This window comes from Callospermophilus lateralis, chromosome 3, assembly GCF_048772815.1.
Source record: "Callospermophilus lateralis isolate mCalLat2 chromosome 3, mCalLat2.hap1, whole genome shotgun sequence".
In the NCBI taxonomy this organism is placed as follows: domain Eukaryota; kingdom Metazoa; phylum Chordata; class Mammalia; order Rodentia; family Sciuridae; genus Callospermophilus; species Callospermophilus lateralis.
The window spans coordinates 133,219,444-133,237,127 of record NC_135307.1 but is presented as its reverse complement, the minus strand read 5'-3'; the positions used below and the strand labels follow the sequence as shown (position 1 = coordinate 133,237,127).

Sequence of the window (17,684 nt, the reverse complement as noted above, 5' to 3'; positions counted from 1 at the left end):
CTGGAGTGCCATCCTTTTGGGCCACCTTCCTCTGGTCGCCTCCTTTTCCAGTTTCTGCTCTTACCTCTTTACTCCCAGCTCCTCTTGGCCATTCAGGCTTTGGAATCAGAGGGACCTGAGTCCCCAGCCCAGTAAGTACCTTCTGCTCCCCAGTTTCCTTATTTGGGAAGAGGACTCAGTCATAGGTATCTTGCAGAGCTATCTTGGGGATTTGATAAAACTAGGTGCAGTATATGGGCATAGGCTTATAGGTGCCCAACAAATGTTTCTCCAAGTCCTTTAACTGGTTGTCACCTTGTACATATTAGAATAAAGCAAATTAGAGGTTACAAACTGAAACAGTCCAGGCTTCCTTCTCCTCACAGCATCCCCACCCCTAAAAACATCCTATTTACAAAAGGAAAGAGTAGAATCAGCACTTAAATTAAGGCAGGGCTCCAGTGACCTGAGTAGCCCTATGTTAACATCTATCTGAAGCATTGCAGACGGCCTGGGTTCAGATCCTACCTCAGCCACTTAGTGACCTGGAGCAAGCTACTGCTGTGGACCTTGGTTTCCTTATTTGTAAAATGGGGATAATAATTGCACCTAACTCAGGTTTCTGAGTATTAAATCATCACATGTTTGAAAAGTCCTTAAGACAGGGCTTGGTACAGAAACTGCTCAATAGGTGTTAGCTATCATTCTTGATATACATTGACCTTGGACCACTCCTACACATCCTGCATAGAGCTAGGGCAGTTTTGCCTGAGGAGGGGATGGTGCAGGGGGGGGAGGTGATTGCAGCCCCTTGGATGCTCCAGCTTGTGAAGTGAGGATGAACAGGTGTGTTTAGCCTCAGGCTGACTGCCTTGCTATTTCTGCTGTGACCTTGACTCATTTTTGGCCTTCAGACCCTCTTAGTTTGGGAAGTGAGGTGAAGTGGAGACAGATCCTCTGATGGACTTCACTTATACCTTGGGGAAACTGGACTGGCTCACAGGGCAATGATAGATGCAATAAGTGTCCCACTCAGAAAATGCAGTAAGTGTTGTGTCCAACTCAGAAAAGGGTGACTGGAAAGCAGAATTGGGGAACTGTGAAGGGGGAAAATAAGAGGACCTGCTTCCTGAAAACAGCCGAACTCTTAGTTATTAACTGCACAGTTCTAGCACCTGGCTCATTTCCACAGTTAGGCTCTAGTGGGGACTTTTGTCACACACCAAAATCCCCTGTACAGGTCACACCAGTTTATTTGTCAGGACTGTCACAGATTGTACAAGGGTGTCTAGGTGAGAGATTCAGAGGGCCTGAAATGCAGTCCATTAGTATTCATCAGACTGGAAGTCCTAAAGAAAAGACCCCTTTCACTGTGCTCTTGGGGCCAGGTCTTCCCAGATGGAACCCCTTTTCCAGTCCTACCAAATCCCTAGAATAGTTCAGCAATACCCCCACCTACTGAACTATGGAACACATATCCACACTTGACTGAGCTACCACACCTGGCATACTTCCCCTCCCTGAGCTTCTGCCTTGCCCTTGATACCTGTCTCTACCTCCTATCTATGCGCAGATCCTTTGTCTGTCTGGGAGTTCCAAAGGGGAATGCTCAATAGTGACTGAACAGGCTCATCCTCAGTGTGGCTTGAGGCAGTTTCCTCCCTCGTCCCTGGGGGCTCGTTAGATGTTCCTGGCAGCCTGCCCATCTTGGGCAGGCCTATGGTGACCAAGGGATGCTTGGCCCAGGGCCTTTGGGTCCTTTCTTTACATGCCTCTCAGGAAGAGAAGCATGGGACTGGAGATGACACCCCCTCTTCCTGCCACCTACCTTCCCCTACTGAATTCTCACCTAAACCTCCCAAGGGCCAGGATACCTAGGACAGTGGGCTATGTCCACAGCTTAAAACAAATCCATTGAAATGGATGGAGCATCTAGTTGCTCTGCATCTGGGGTCCCTCATGGAAAACCCCTACCATCAGTGTTGATGAATAGCACATTCTTGGGGCCTTTAGGTGGTGAGGGCATTTGTGGCCTTACCCAGTATCCAATAGGAAGAGGACAACTAGGTGTAGGCAATGGGGACTCCAGAGTTATCTGGAAGTCTCTGTGAAAGGAATATATGAGAGAAGAGTGTGGAACTTGAGTTCTTTTGCACTGAAAACTGAAAAGTTCTAGGACCAGAGCATTGTCAGCGGCAGGAGTGATATTGACTATAGCGTCCAGTGCCTCCCAGCCTGGCCATGTGAGAAGAAATAAAACAAATCTGTTCCCTGTTTCACCAAAATCTTATGTAATTCCCTTATTTAGGCAATTTAGGGAGTTATAATGTCCCCCTGCCCAGGAAGTGCATTTCTGGAAAGCTTGGACACAGTGTGTCTGAACTAGATTGAAAATAAATCTATAGGCCTGCAAACTTCAGTCAAGAGAACCCCACTGAGCAGAGAGCAGGGACCTTGGCACGAATCAGATGCTAATCCTCTGATCCTGGGTCAGGCACCCAGGGTGAAGACTGCCTTGAGAGGTCTCCTGTGCTGCTTGCTTTTTTAGTCTTATCCCACCCTCCTTGTTGCGGCCTCAGCTTGGAATGAGTCTTTGTCTTCAGGTCTGTCCCATCCGTTGGCCTTTTCATGGTTCTTCAGGGCCAAATGGACAGGGCTGTAACTGAATGCTAAGAACCTAGTTGGGAAAACTAGTTGACCTCCCTCACTAACTACATATCCCAGAGCAAGCTTCCAGCCTTCTCCAAGCCTGCTGTCATGTTGGCAAAACTGGAATAATAATAACAGGACCTGTCGCCCGGACTCCTGAGAGGATTACATGAAATAACGCAAGTAAAGTGTTTGGCATGATGCCTGGCACGTGCTGCGAGTGTCCTCAGTAAAAGACAGTAGCTTCTGCTCTGCTGTGCTAGAAAGTCCCTCCAGCCTCACTGTGTGAGTCTTTTTGCACCAACATGGTGGACATCGTGTGAGTGCTGGCTATATACAGCCCTCTGCAGAGGATAGGGAAGATCAGAGTTGGAGAGGGACAGGGAGGGAGAAGATGTCCAGTCCCAAGCAGATGAGATTCTTGGGGCAAAGAGGAACTTTGTTTTTTTTTTGTTTTTTTTTTGAGGGGAAAGTACTGGAAATTAAACCCAGGGGTGCTTCACCACTGAGCTATATCGCCAGTCCTTTTTAGTTTTTATTTTTGAGACAAATTCTCACTAAGTTACTTTGGGCCTCGCTAAGTTGCTGAGGATTTTAGGTGATATAGTTGGTGTTCTAGCATTTGGAGCTTAGAAGAAGGTAGAAGGTGAGGTAATGGGGATAGAGCTATTGTGAGCACCAGGCTTTCATGGTCTGGACTTATAGGTAAGATTGCTCAGGATCACAGGGGGAAGGATTTTGTCCAGGTCATAGAGTTCTGTCTCCGAAGCCTGTGATCTGACCTATTCTCCATGGGACCCCTGAGCTCTGCACTCGTGGGTCCATCTCGAAGCCCATCTTCTATATTAGAGGGCTCTAGCGGGGTGGGACCTGCAGTGAGGGACTTTCAGTGGGGATGTAAATGGGAGACAGAAGCTCTCATTCCACCCTACTCTTCAAGAGGGTCCAAATTAACCAACTTCCCTCCCCATTTTTGGCCTCTTGTTGTATATCCTTCAGAAGAGGCCCTTCCTCTGGAACAGGAAAGAAAACTGCTGTCGTGGAGTGCCCACTGTGCCAGGTGTGGAGGTGTGTTGTTTTATCTTGTGCAAAAGAGAAAGTCAAGCTTAAAGACTCCAACTCATATTGTCAGGGTTGTGCAGCTAGAAAGATAAGGGACCAAGACTGGACCACAGTCCTCTGACTCAGGAACCACATTTCCTCATGAGAACAACTGCTTCTTGCTTCACCTGTGAGTTGGACAAAAGCAGCAAAATGACCCCAGCTCACCTTTTGGGTAATTGATAAGTTATGTGATTCCATCTATAAAGAAATCTATTGAGGCCACTCTTGGATAGGACAAGGAAGCCAGCTGAGGCACCTGAGGACATAGCCCCGTTTGGAAATGTGGCAGAGCCCAGCTGACCTGACCAGGATTGCAGCGCATGGGAGACAGGAGATGGATGTCTTAGAGGTTTGCAAATTCTGGGGTAGTAAGCAAGAGCCAACCTGAAGATATATTTGGTTTGGCCCCCAGGTAACGGTAAAATTTTAACTAGTGGCTGATATTCAAAACTAAGGAAATTTTATATAAAAATCCTCATTTCCGACTTTTTAGATGACCTGGCAAGGCTGCACCCCCCTTTCCATTTGGCAGTAAGCATCCAGGACAATGGAGCTGCCACTGCTTCAGAGGGCACTCCTGCCTCCGGGTGGCTGCACCCCTCTTCCTTCCCTGCTGGAGTGAGCAAGCATTAGAGGTAGAGGTGACCAGCGTGCTGCATGTTGCCCAGGGAAAGCATGTTACCCATATGACACATGAGAGAGGCGTAGAGCAAGGTTGGGAGGAAGGAAGGCAGTCAGAGGAGCAGCAGAAGTCCTGATTGCTGGTGACCCCTGATCTTTGCCAGAGTGTGGTGTGCAACATGGGCCGGGTTGTTGCCTTTCATTGCAATCCCTTAAGGCCTCTCAAGAGTCAGGTGATTTGTTCAGGGTTGTACAACTGGTCAGTGATGAAGTCAGGATTCACATGTGGCTCTTGTGACCTCCTACTCAGTGCCCCTTCTTTTGGTACTGGGGATTGAACTCGGGCACTCAACCACTGAGCCACATCCCCAGCCCTATTTGTATTTTATTTAGACAGGGTCTCACTGAGTTGCATAGCACCTTACTATTGCTGAGGCTGGCTTTGAACTCGTGATCTGCCTGCCTCAGCCTCCCAAGCCAGTGGGAGTATATGCGTGCACTACTGTACCCGGCACTCAGTGCCCTTTCTGGTCCTTGTGGCTTGTGTCCTGTCTCCCTCAGCCCTTTAGCTTCTATCCGTGGACCCTGGGATTGCAGGGCTGAGTGTGCAGTGCTCCAAGAAGGGGACAGGGTGGAAGAAATTGCTTCTCAAACACACTCTTGTGAGTCTTGTGAAGTTCAGGACCTCCATGCTGCCTTTGAATCTGGGACCCTCCCAGGGCCAGAGCACCCCCAATTGGACGACTCTGTCACTCATTTATCCAGTCAACAAACATTTATGGTAAAACTCCATAGTACTCATAACCACATACAAATACGGAATACAAACATGACCAAAATGTGGTACTGTTGGCTTGATGGAAAAGACAGGTACAGAAAAGTACAGAAAGCTTATCATAATCATTAGACAAGGTCACCAGTGCACTGTGAGAAGTGTGGACAGAAAATGATGGGCACACAAAGAAGGGCCTCAGCCCAGCTGGAGATTCAGGAAGGTCTCCTGGAGGAGGTAAAACCAAGCTGGGTCTCAAAGGATGAATGTAAGTTAGTCAAAGGAATGAAGGACCTTTTGGGCAGAGGGGACCACCTGAGCAGAGATAAGAGATGAGAAACAGGCCCTTGAGTTGCAGTTCTGTGTCACTTAATTGAAACAGGGGAGGGAGGTGGTGGGTTAAAGCTTGGATGATGGGGCACCATTGGAGGTTTTAATCAGGACAGTGACAGTTCCCAGAGAACCTTCTTGTTGCAGCATAGGGAGGCCCTTGGGAGGCTGCTGTAGTGGCCCATGTGAGCAGATGGTGACTGGCCCTGGGCTGGGCAGTGGACATAGTGAGAGGAGTGGATCTGGAAAATACTAAGGAAGATAAATTAGCAGGACTTGATGATAGATTAGATGTGTGTGGGTAAGGGAGAAGAAGGAGGAGCACAGGGCAGTGGGGCCATACAGAGACACTAGATTCCAAGCCCATAGGTGGTAGTGGCAGTGCCCATTGAGGGTTTCCTTGTGTGAACAGATTTGGGGGTCATTAGCATCCACATTATTGAAGTGATGGGTATGCATGTGTGACTCAGGGGCTTTCCCAGAGTGAGAAGAGCAGGGTCAAGAGCAAATCCCAGAGAACAAGAACATTTGAGATTAGAGCCTTGAGAGGCTCTGGGGTAGATTAGTAACACATACTCCAAAGCCAGGCAGCCCAGGTTCAAATCCCAGCCCCACCACTTTTCTACTTGGTGATTCTCACCTGAAGAATGGAGATGACAAATCCTACCTGACAACCACCTTGGGAGGATTATGGCCCTTAATCTACATAAGGTGCTAGAATATGACAGCTTTTTGAGGGATGGAGGCCCAGAAGGAGTGGAGAGAGATTGGAAATAATCTTTGAGACTGTTGGAGCATACACACCTGGCATACCTGCAGGACAGGTGGATGGTAGTCCATAGGCAATCCCTGGGCCCTTGGAGTGCTGACCCACTGAATGTGGAGCTGCTTGAGGTCTAATTCCCTCTTGGAGTAAGTGGGAGGTGAGGAATGGAGACAGCATGGGCTGCTATCTTCTTTGGAGTTTGCCTAAGGGATGGGGAGAGTTATAAACTTAAAGAATGGACTTAAAGAAAAAAACTGCTTTCTGAAAGTTCAAGTCTCTAAGGAGATTGGGGCTGGGATTGATGTTGTCTATGCCGAGGGCCCCAGTATCCTCAGAAAAAATAGAAGCAGTTGAGGAGGAAGGTGGACCCTAAGGCAGAGCCCTCAACACATGGGGGTGTTGAAATGGCCTGCCCCTGAGCAGAAGGCAGAGGAGCTGACCATGGTCCCAGGTGGGCCCTGGACCTGCAGGTGGAGGTCAGGGCCCTAAATTGGAGGTGGCAGCTTGAGTAATTGTGTACAGGCTCCACAGCCTGGGGATTCTGACAGAAGCTCTTGGACAATTCACTGGGAGTCATGGCAGTGGGAGGCAGGCTGTCAAGAGTGTGCCCACTCTGGAACACAAATCTTTTGACTATTTTAGCCCACGGGGAGTGGGGCACTTCTGCTACAGTTCTCCTGTAATCCCCCCTACACACACACACACACAATGGGAATGACCCTCTGATCATGGACTGTGCTCTGGCATGGTGACATCAGAGGTTGGTCTGCTGTTGCACACTCGTGTAGCCTGGGGAAGAGGTGGCTGCTGGCTGCTTCCTGCCCCACACTGGGTGGTGTGCAGGAAGTACATCCAGGTCAACCTGCCATACCCTAGTTTATACTGACTGTAGTCCAGTCAGCATGCCTGTCTCGGGTGGTGCCCCTACTGTTACATATAGGCTCAAGGTTCTGGTGACTTGGCATGATGCCCCTGGGACACATCCTCTCAGGGCTGTCCAGGGACTTGTCCTGGCTCATTCCCCTCTCTCTGGGGCCAGAGGAGCCTCTGGTTGCCTCCCCCACTGGAGGTGTTTTCTGGCCTCATCCTGCTGGGGCCTGTGGAAGACAGGATGTTAGGGCTAGGTCAGCATCTTGCTGCGATGCCAGGAGCCATGGAGGAGAGAAAGGTGGGGTGGAGCTCTGAGTCATGGCACTGCTACAACTCACTGGCAGGCCAGGGGTGGGGACTGCCCAGGGTGGGGATGGTACTGAGCTCTTTTCCCGTCTTAACTCAGAGAGCACCAAGCTTCCGGCTGAGTCACAGGGAAGGGGAGAGACTCTAGAAGGGGCTGGGGTCTGAGTTGTTCCCACATCACTTCCTGCTGAAAACCCACACCTCTGGGGTGGGGAGTGGAGCCAACAGGTGACCCTGATGTGCCTAACGCAGCACTCCCTCTCTAGGAAGGTTGGTGCTGGGGCAGCTCCAGGCCAGTCTGCATCCTGCCTTCTGGGAGGATATTCTGCCTAGCTTGCACTGGTCTTGGAGAAGCCATGGTTTTGGCCAGCCCAGGGCAGAAGGTGGGCTTTCATCCTGCCTGGGAAAACCAGCCACAGCCTCAGACAGGCCCAGCTTTCTTTATAGTGGACAGCCTACTGGTTAGATGGATTTGGAGGATGTCTAAGCAGCACATGCAGCCCAGTAGACAAGGTGAGACGTGTTCATTAGCACTGGAGCCACAACAGAGAACAACATAAAAGTAAAACTGACCCAAGATTTACCAACCCTTGCAGGGAGCAAGATGCAGAAACACCTGTCCAGTCACCTCTGCACAAAGAGCACCCAGGAGTGAGCACACAAGCATGGGCAGGCCCTGTGGTTAGGTGCACATAGACACAGACAGAGGCAGAGCCCCACACAGTGCATTTATAGTCACATCTACACTGGAGGTGACCCCAGGCACCTGCGAGCTTAGGCATTAACACCACTCACACAGTCAGGCACAGTCCAGCTCAGTAAACAACACATACTTGCAACCCATACACATTTCTATTTCTGAGCTGTTTTGGCCATGAGACCCTTGAGTGACCAAATTCAGGCCTAGTTAGAATCATCTAGACTAAGTGCTTTAACCACACAGGTGAGGGAGGCCCCACTCCTCCAGTGGCCCTGCCCCTCTGGCCACTCTCGCCTGGCTGGATTTTCCTGCAGGGCTTTTGGATTTTGTTTTTGAGCCACTTGAGAGTTGATCGTGTGCCAGACACCATGCCAGCACAGAGTAACGTGTGCAAAGTTGTTTTGAGTAAAGCTCTCAGTAAATGTGGGTTATTATGTATATTATTATTTACCTACATAATCTCATTTCTTCTCATAACAACCCGATGAGGCAGAGTGCTATGATTGTCCCCATTTTACAGATAAGGAAAGTGAGGCTGTAAGAAGTTAAATGGCTTGTCCTGGTGGCACACAGCTAGTGAATGCCAGAGACTGGGTGTGAATCCAGGTCTCTGACTCCAGTTTGTACTCTCAATCTCTGTCTTGTTGAGATGTCCAGTGGGGAAGCCAGATCCACCAACCAGCCCTGGCCAAGCCCACAGTGTCAGGGGCCAAGGTCTTCCATAAACTATGGATTTAATTCTGAGGCTCAGGCAGAGGGATGTGGGCAAGCTTGGAAAGCAGTCCCCAGTGGAAATGTTTGGAGCCAAGGGACCCTTACCTACCTCAAGGTACATTCCACTTTCTGTCCCTTTGCATTTTGAAAAGTGTACTCCCAAGATGACTGGAGGGATGTGGGGGTTCTGGAGCAACTGGATTGTTTGGACCCACTGATGATCAGGCTTCCCCTCCAGCCTGGCTGTGCTCTATCTGCAAGACCCTGGGCAGCTTGCCACCCTCCTCCCAGGCCTGAAAGGGGTTGAGCTGCCACCTGGGACTTCAGCTTATCTCCAACTCTTGGCATTTCTGTGTTTGGACATGTTCCAAGGGTGGCCTCCTGCTCAGAATTACAGGATCCGCCCAGGTGGAAATGCCCCTCCAGTGCAGGCAGATAAGCATTGGCAAATTGGAGGCCGTCCTTGCTTTCAGAAAGTGTTGTGGAGGGATGTGAAAGATGTAGCTATTTACCTTAATCTCACTGATTCTTCACGAGAATCTTGTGAATTTCTTTTTTCATTATCCCTATAATTTGAATGAAGAAACTATAACTTTGTGAGTTGACGTCTACCCTGCCATACAGAAGGGTCCACTTGATGCTTCTCAGAATCACCCATGGTCTGGTAAAATGGCCCATTTTCAGGCCCTATCCTAGATCAGCAGCATCAGAGTTTCTAGGGGTAGGCCTAGAATTTTCCCACATTTTGTGGACCATGGATTCAGGAAGGAAGCCTCATGGGCCAGCCTCCTGCTCTGGCTTCCTTTGGCTTAAAGCTCTTTGAAGGTTGATGACCTCATTCATAAACTGGTGATGACAGTTGTACCTGTCTGTCCCATACAGTTGTGGGGATGAAGAGTTAGCATCTGCAATGTGTTTGGCACAGCAGGGAAGGGTCTCCTAGGGTGGTGGTTCTTCCAGGGGCAAAGCACAAGATGAGATTGCTTGTTCCAACGTGCTTATTGGCTCGTGGCATAAAATACAAGCAATGTGATTGGATCCCAATATGTTGGGGAAATTTCTGATCTAGGAGAAGTTGGGGGTGGGGGGTAGTGCTGGGGACTTTCCAGTGTGTAGAAATGGTGAAGGACTGGGACTCTAAGGCAGAAGTCCTAGAGTCTGATGTGATTCTGGACTTCGTGGTTGAAATATAGCCTCTTACTCATTTAAAGAGAGGTTCTCTTCAAGCTGAGCATGTTGGCACACGCCTATAATCCCAGCGACTTGAGAAGCTGAGGCAGGGGGATCACAAATTTGAGGTCAGCCTCAGCAACTTAGTGAGACCCTGTCTCAAAAAGTAAAAAGGCTGGGGATGTGCCGCGACATGACTGAATCAGTCAGGGTCACTCCAGGTGAATTAGGTTGGCATTGAATAATCACACAGAAACAGAAAATATCTTTTTCTTGGGGTTCTTTGCCCCAGCTCCCACAAGGGAAGCAAGAGAGGCAGACAAAAGAGAGAGCGAGAGAGAGCACCCCTAAAGCCCTATTTCATCTACCCAAATGAGGTAAGGGATTGGGCTTCAGCAGGGTGTAGCCCAGTCTCATTGGGTGACGTCCACTTCCAGAGCTTCATTCCCTGCCCAGTGAAGGTGAGGTCCACCTGCTTCGAGCTCCCTGTGAGCGGAAGCCAGTCCCACACCTACATGGCTCAAGGCTAAGGGTCCGAGCTTAAGCTCACTCCTATGTGGCAGCTCCTGACAGGGGTGTAGCTTAGTGGTAGATTACCCCTGAGTTCAATCCTCATACCAAAAAAGAAAGAGAGAGGTCCTCTTCAGACTACAGCTGCCCTCTGTGGTTTCAGTAGAAAGTTTGGGCTCTAGTCTTCAGGCAGGACTGAAGAATTCCCCATGAATTCTAGCTCTGGTTCCAGAGTGTGACAAGACTTCCAGCGGCAGAGCCCACACACATTCCCTATAAACTCCTACAAACTCCTACGACTAGTCTCCTTGTGTCACCACCTCCTCTCACCAGGATTGGGCTTGGACCTGCTGTCATCCTGTCAAGATAGCATTCTGTCAAGATGCTATCCATGTCATGTCTGGGCACGTATACTGGGAAGACCCACCTGAGAGCTCCCTGAGCATTAACTTCCAGGGGCCGAAAAACTGAGTTTTCCTGAAAAGGCTCATGTGCACTCTTCCTCTTAAACAGTGAAAACAAAGTAACTTCATTTCCCTTTTCTCTTTGGCCACCAGGAGGAGGCTCTACATTAAATGTGCAATCCTTTCTAGTAGCTGTGTGGAGACCTCATGACCTGCTTATGTGACTCTTTTCTTTCTTTCTTTCTTGTTTAAGTCTTCAGATATTTCCCCCCTCTGCCCTTGATTTTCATGTTTGTATTTCACTACTTCCTTTTCTTTTGTGTTTCTTGCCTATTGTGGAGCCAGTCTGAGGGTATGTAAAAGAAACTCACATACAAACACACATGAAGTCATTTTCTTTTTTTTTTTTTTTAAAGAGAGAGAGAGAGAAAGAGATTTTAATATTTATTTTTTAGTTTTTGGCAGACACAACATCTTTGTTTGTATGTGGTGCTGAGGATCGAACCCGGGCCGCATGCATGCCAGGAGAGCGCACTACCGCTTGAGCCACATCTCCAGCCCCACAAACACACATGAAGTCATTTTCATAACTGCTCTGTTGGCATGGCCTTTTTGCTCCCTCAGCTTCATGAGACTGTGTTTGTTTGTGTGGTCATAATCCACTGGTCAGTTAGGACTTGCTTGAGGTTGCTGGGGGAGGAGGCTGCATTTTATTGTTTTTCTGTTCTCATCAGCTGCTTAGAACAAAAGTATTTTTCAAATAATTACTCTCCAAACCTATTAGGTACTCCTAGCATAAACAGTACCCTGGCGAATCAGTGGGTGCATTTACTTCGTTTTTCTTCTTTCTCTCTAATTTGTGTCTTTCACAGTATACAAGTATAACCTGCTTATTGTAGAATCCAAAAGTGTTAAGTGAAAAGAAAAAAAAAATGACCTGCAATCCTACTAGAAATCCTGCTTTTCAGCATTTTTTTTACATCCTTCTGGATTTTTTTTTAGTTGATTTTTTTACTTTTATTTTATTTATTTTATGTGGTGCTGAGGATCAAACCCAGCGCCTCGAACTTACTAGGCAAGTGCTCTACCATGAGCCACAACCACAGCCCCTAGATTTTTTGTTTGTTTGTTTGATTGTATTTTTCCCACAAAATAAAAGAATCTGACCATATGTACTACTCTACAACCTTGATTTTCACTTTGTGGTAGATAATTAGTATTATTACTTCATATTCTGCAATAGTGAATGATACTTAAAATTTATATCAAGGGTACCTGTACTTTTTCATTTTTTGTTACTGGGAATGGGAACCCAGGGGTATTCTATCACTGAGCTACATTCCCAGCTTTTTCTTTTTCTTTTCTTTTTGACACAGGGTCTGGGTACTTAGGCTGGCCTTGAACTTGAAATCCTTCTGCCTTAGCCTCCCAAGTCCCTGGGATTATAGGCGTGCACCACTGCATCCAGCCTGTTATATAATTTTTTCTTTGTTTCTTATATAATTTTTAAACCTGTCCCTCCTGCTCCCAACCCCTTGCCACCCAGTGCCTTTAATTAAACTGGCCCATTCAAGAGGTTGGTGTAAGAGGTTTGTCATGGAATGAAAGGTGGTCCCTAGGTAATGTCAATCTTCTCCCCAGGCTCCAAAGATCGGCCGATCCTCAAATTTGAAGGTGAAAACATCTCTAACTACACAGCTCTTCTGCTGAGCACAGATGGCAAGACTCTGTACGTTGGTGCCAGGGAGGCCCTCTTTGCACTCAACACCAGCCTCAGTTTCTGGCCAGGCGGGAAATATCAGGAGGTGAGAGATGTTGTCCAGGACTGGTTAGGCTGGGCAGAGAGAGAACGACAAGAAGCTTGACCTTCTGGGTTTGAGGATGATGCAGATGGGAGAGGAAATTGGCTCAGTGAATCCTTCATAACTCTTGTACATTTTCCTTCCCCTCTCATTCCCCAGCTGCTGTGGAGTGCAGATGCAGAGAGGAAGCAGCAGTGCAGCTTCAAGGGCAAGGACCCAAAGGTAAGTCAGGAACTGGGGATGACTTGGGCTGAAGGAGGTTTGGAGGGTAATGGATCTGGGTCCAGGGCAGAGACTACAGAGGGGAGCAGACATATCCAGGTATGTCAGAAAGGGCATAGACTTCTGAGATGGCAGCACCTGGGTTTGAATCTCAGCCCTGTACTTATTATCTCAATGATCTTGGACAAGTAGATACACCTGGCCAAGCTATAATGCATACACCTGTAAAATGATAGTAATGATACCTATCTCACTGGTCTTACTGTGAGGATCTAACGAGCTGATAGCACCTGGCACATAATAAGTGCCATCAGCATCCAACATAGGTGGGGTGGGAGCTGTTTCCTTCTGCACGTGGTCCCTGATGGCAGCTAGTCAGACAAATTCTGGTTTGATTTTGGTCAAACCATTAGTAGGGTCTGGCCCAACCCAGGGTTTTCTGAAGGACTCCACACTGTCCCAGAGGCTCCTCATCCTGAACACAGCAGGTGCAGCCAAGGCAAAGGCAAAAGAGCACCAGACTTGGGGGGCAAGGTAAAGGTTCAAGCCTTGTGCAGTGGTGAAAGCCAGTAATCCTAGTGTCTCAGGAGGCTGAGGCAGAAGGATTTCAAGTTTGAGTCCAGCCTCAGCAATTTAGCAACGTCTTGTCTCAAAATAAAAAATAAAAAGCCTGGGGATGTAGCTCAGTTGTAAAGCACGCCTAGGTTCAATCCCCAGTTATCCCCACTCGAAAGAAAGACAGAGTGAAGAATTGAGAAGGTGGTCAGGAAAATTTTTAAAATGTAGTCATACTATGTAAAAAGTGACATTTGAGCAAAGATTTAGAAGGAGGTAAGGGAATTGACCGTAAGATATGTGGGAAAGAAACAGGATTTTGGATTTCACTCAGAGAAACATTTGGGGAACAAATGGAGAGCTAAGCAGAGAAGTGGCATGGTCTCCCCTGGTGTTGGGCGACTCTGAGCTCCGGGGTAAAGGAGCCTCCATGCACAGGACAGAGGTGGTGGGCCACAGTGAAGAGTAAGAGATGATGGTGGCTCTTTCTAGAGTGACATTGATAAAAGGAGTAAAAATGGTGGATTCCAGATATATTTTGAAGCTGGAGCTACCAGAATTTCCTAATGGAAAATTGTGGGATTTGAGAGTCCAAGGCTAGGCCTTCAGCCACTGAAAAGATTGCATTAAGGGTGGAGCAAGTTTTGGGAATGATGAGCGGGGTTGGAGCTGTCTAGTAGATACCTCATGGAGTGACATGCACCTGGGTTCCGGACTGAGAGTATCCTGCTCTGGGCTGTGACTTTCCCACAGGGTTGGTTGAGAGAGCTTTTGGTTTTCACTGAGCCTATTGAGGGTCAGACAGCAAACAGTTTGAGATTCCCCTGCATCAGGGTACCCTTCATTCACCGGACAGATAGAACCTTTGCTAGACAAAACTAGCTAAATCCTGATGCCCCTGTGGTGCACACACATGCTGTGATCTTCTGTCTGCTTGACTCCTGGAAGCTCCTGGATTCTCATTTGTACCAAAACTTGAGTGCCCACCTCCAGATCCTCTGAGCAGAGGCCCCGCCCCCTGGCCTGGCCTTGGATCTGTGAGGAGGGATCATCATTGGTGCCCCTTGGAGGCTGAGCTGGACCTGACATCCTCCTCCTCTTCCCCTCTAGCGTGACTGTCAAAATTACATCAAGATCCTCCTGCCACTCAACAGCAGCCACCTGTTCACCTGTGGCACAGCAGCCTTCAGCCCTCTGTGCACCTACATTGTGAGTACCCTCCTCAGCCCTGGGGTACCCCATGCCAGCCCCACAGGAGGAGCTGCCTCTCTTCCAGCTCCAGGGAGCTGTTTCTTAACATACACCCTTGGTAAAGAATAGGGCCAAGGCGGGGCGGGGCTTCTAAGTAGCAGTGGACTCTGAGAGCCCTGAGCCCCATCACCCTGGCACCTAGCCCAGCCCTGATAGCCAGAGTCTCCTGCAGGGGGAAGAGGGTGCATGCCATCACCCTTGGACAAAGATCCTGTTCATCCCTGACTGGCTGCCCTTTCGTTTTCTCCAGTTTCTCTCCCTTGCTTTTACTTGAACCTCTTGAGTCATCTTGTTATGCGCCCCTCCACCCCACACCACCACATCGTTTCATTCCTGTCCTACACACTAGCTGAGGCTGACATTTGAGGTCATGGATTGAAGCCCCAGCTTTAGAATCAGAAATACCTGGGTTTGCATCATGTTGCTATCTCTTCCCAGCTTAAATAATTTTCTAGGCCTTATCTCTCTGCTAAGTGAGGCTGACAGTTCCCCCCTACATCATCTTACAGACAGAGCAGGTGCCAGAGTGAGAAGGATGGCCTCCCTGACACCTGAACCCTCTCTCCTTCTCACCTGCCTGCAGTCGCCCTATCTCTCTGCCTTTTCTCCTTTTCCGCTGAGCATATTCTTCATTCCTGGGCATGCTCCAGAACCCACCTATCTGCCCCCTACAGAATGTGGAAAACTTCACTCTGGCACGGGATGAGATGGGAAATGTCCTCCAGGAAGATGGCAAGGGCCGTTGTCCCTTTGACCCCAATTTCAAGTCCACTGCCCTGGTGGTTGGTGAGTATTGGAGTCAGAATGGGCTCATGAAGCCTTCATGTGGAGGCAGGCAGATGCACAGGGCTGGAGAGTTGGCTATGGGCAGGGTGGGTCCCAGGCCTGAGCTGTAGGTCTGTGCCATGCTGATTCCCAGGGGCACAGAGTGACCATGGGCTGCCCTTGAGTTTAGTTTTTCCAAGTTCCTGCTTCCGTCTCTGCCCACTGCAGGCAGATGGATGATGCTGGGGTCACTCAGGGCCCCAAGCTGGGAGAAGGAGCCGTGCCGAGGGAGCCATTCCCATGGGAATGTTTTTTTGGCAGATGGTGAGCTCTACACTGGAACAGTCAGCAGCTTCCAGGGTAATGACCCGGCCATTTCCCGGAGCCAAAGCCTCCGCCCCACCAAGACCGAGAGCTCCCTCAACTGGCTACAAGGTGAAGTTATCCTGCCACTCCTCCAGTCATCGGTTCTGAGGGGGCATTCTCCCCCATCTGGGCCTGTCTCCAGGGTTCCTGGGCTGACTCTGTGCTTCCCACTGGCCCCCACAGACCCTGCATTTGTGGCTTCAGCCTACATTCCAGAGAGCCAGGACAGCTTTCAAGGTGATGATGATAAGATCTACTTCTTCTTCAGTGAGACTGGGCAGGAGTTTGAGTTCTTTGAGAACACCATCGTGTCCCGCGTTGCCCGCATCTGCAAGGTGAGTGGGTTGGGCTGGCGCCTTGGCTGCAGGATAACCCACATCTGTGGTCCTTCTTGTCTTCCCAGGAGCAGTAGCTTAGCCAACTGTGTGTCTTTCCATCTTCTGTTTTTGTTTTTATGTGGAACTGAGATGGAACCCTGTGTCTCATGAATGCTAGGCTGGTGATCTACCACTGAGCTATATCCCCAACCCATCTCTCCTTTAAATTAAAAGATTTCTTATTGGTTTTGCTTATTTGAAAAATGTGAAAATGTAGAAAAAGTACACAGGAAAATCACTTACAATATAAAGATTAAGGTCTTTAATCTTGCCAGGTACAGTGGCACAGGCCTATAATGTAATAACAGTGATTCAGGAGGCTCAGGCAGGAAAACTCAAGTTTGAGGCCAGCTTTGGTGACTTAATGAGACCGTGTGTCAAAGTTAAAAAAGGTAGGGGGATGTAGCTCATTAGTAAAGAAACCCTGGTCTCAATTCCTAGTACCAAAGAGAAAAAAAAATCTTGATTTTAATTTAATCTTAATTTAAAGATTAAGAGCATAGCTGGGCACAGTGACACGTGTTGGTAATCCCAGCAACTTGGGAGGCTGAGACAGGAGGACTGCAAGTTCAAGGCCAGCCTCAGAAACTTAACAAGACCCTGCCTCAAAATGAAATATTAAAAGGGCTTAAAATTGGAGCTGGGATTGTGACTCAGTGGTAAAGCACTCGCCTAGCACTTGCGAGGCCCTGGGTTGATCTCAGCACCACATAAAAATAAATAAAATAAAGGTATTGTGTCCAACTACAACTAAAAAATAAATATTTAAAAAATTAAAAAACAAAAGGGCTAGAAATATAGCACAGTGGTAGAATACCCTGGGTTTAATCCCTAGTATATATAAAAAAAAAAAAAAGATTAAGAGCACAGACTCTGAAATCAGACTGATGGGTTCAGACCCTTCTCTTCAGGCTCTTGTACAAATCCTCACACTCTGGGTTTAACAGATTCCTCATCTGTTGAATGGGAATAAAAACAACACTAACCTCAGAGTGTGGATTAAATTCACTCACGGAAAGTTCTTAGGAGTGTGGGAGCCACTGACCAAACAGAAGCTGTTAGTGTTTTAATTCCCAACCCCCACAAGAAGGGGCCACTGTTAACACTTCAGAATGTTCATTCCTGGGCTTTTAAAATTATTTGTGAATTTACATTATTAACTTATTTACAAACATAAATTATGCTGCATCAGGGTGCTTTGTTTTCCCTGTCTATCCAGAATTCTGTCATAGACACCTTTCCCTATTTGATTGATTGATTTGAGACTGAGTCTCACTGTGTTTCTCAGGTTGGCTGAGAACTCCTGGGCTCAGGTGATCCTCCTGTTTCAGCCTCCTGCTCAGGCTACATGCATGTAGCAAAATGGCTGGTAATGCTTGTATGCTGGGCAAGCACTCTTCCACCAGCTACATCCCCAGCCCTTTCCCTGTTTATATGGGCTCCTGTTGGTC

The 17,684-nt window shown here is 48.2% G+C and overlaps 1 protein-coding gene across 2 annotated transcripts in view; it reads left to right on the top strand.

Moving 5' to 3' along the window:
- Sema4b (semaphorin 4B) overlaps nucleotides 1-17,684 on the top strand; it is a 39,885-nt gene that overhangs the window by 14,530 nt on the left and 7,671 nt on the right. For both annotated transcript variants that reach the window (XM_076851325.1, XM_076851324.1), the window contains 6 exons: nucleotides 12,537-12,700; nucleotides 12,857-12,919; nucleotides 14,585-14,683; nucleotides 15,400-15,511; nucleotides 15,812-15,925; nucleotides 16,040-16,191. In XM_076851325.1, coding sequence (XP_076707440.1) covers nucleotides 12,537-12,700; nucleotides 12,857-12,919; nucleotides 14,585-14,683; nucleotides 15,400-15,511; nucleotides 15,812-15,925; nucleotides 16,040-16,191 — 704 coding nt within the window. The remainder of the gene's footprint in view (nucleotides 1-12,536; nucleotides 12,701-12,856; nucleotides 12,920-14,584; nucleotides 14,684-15,399; nucleotides 15,512-15,811; nucleotides 15,926-16,039; nucleotides 16,192-17,684) is intronic.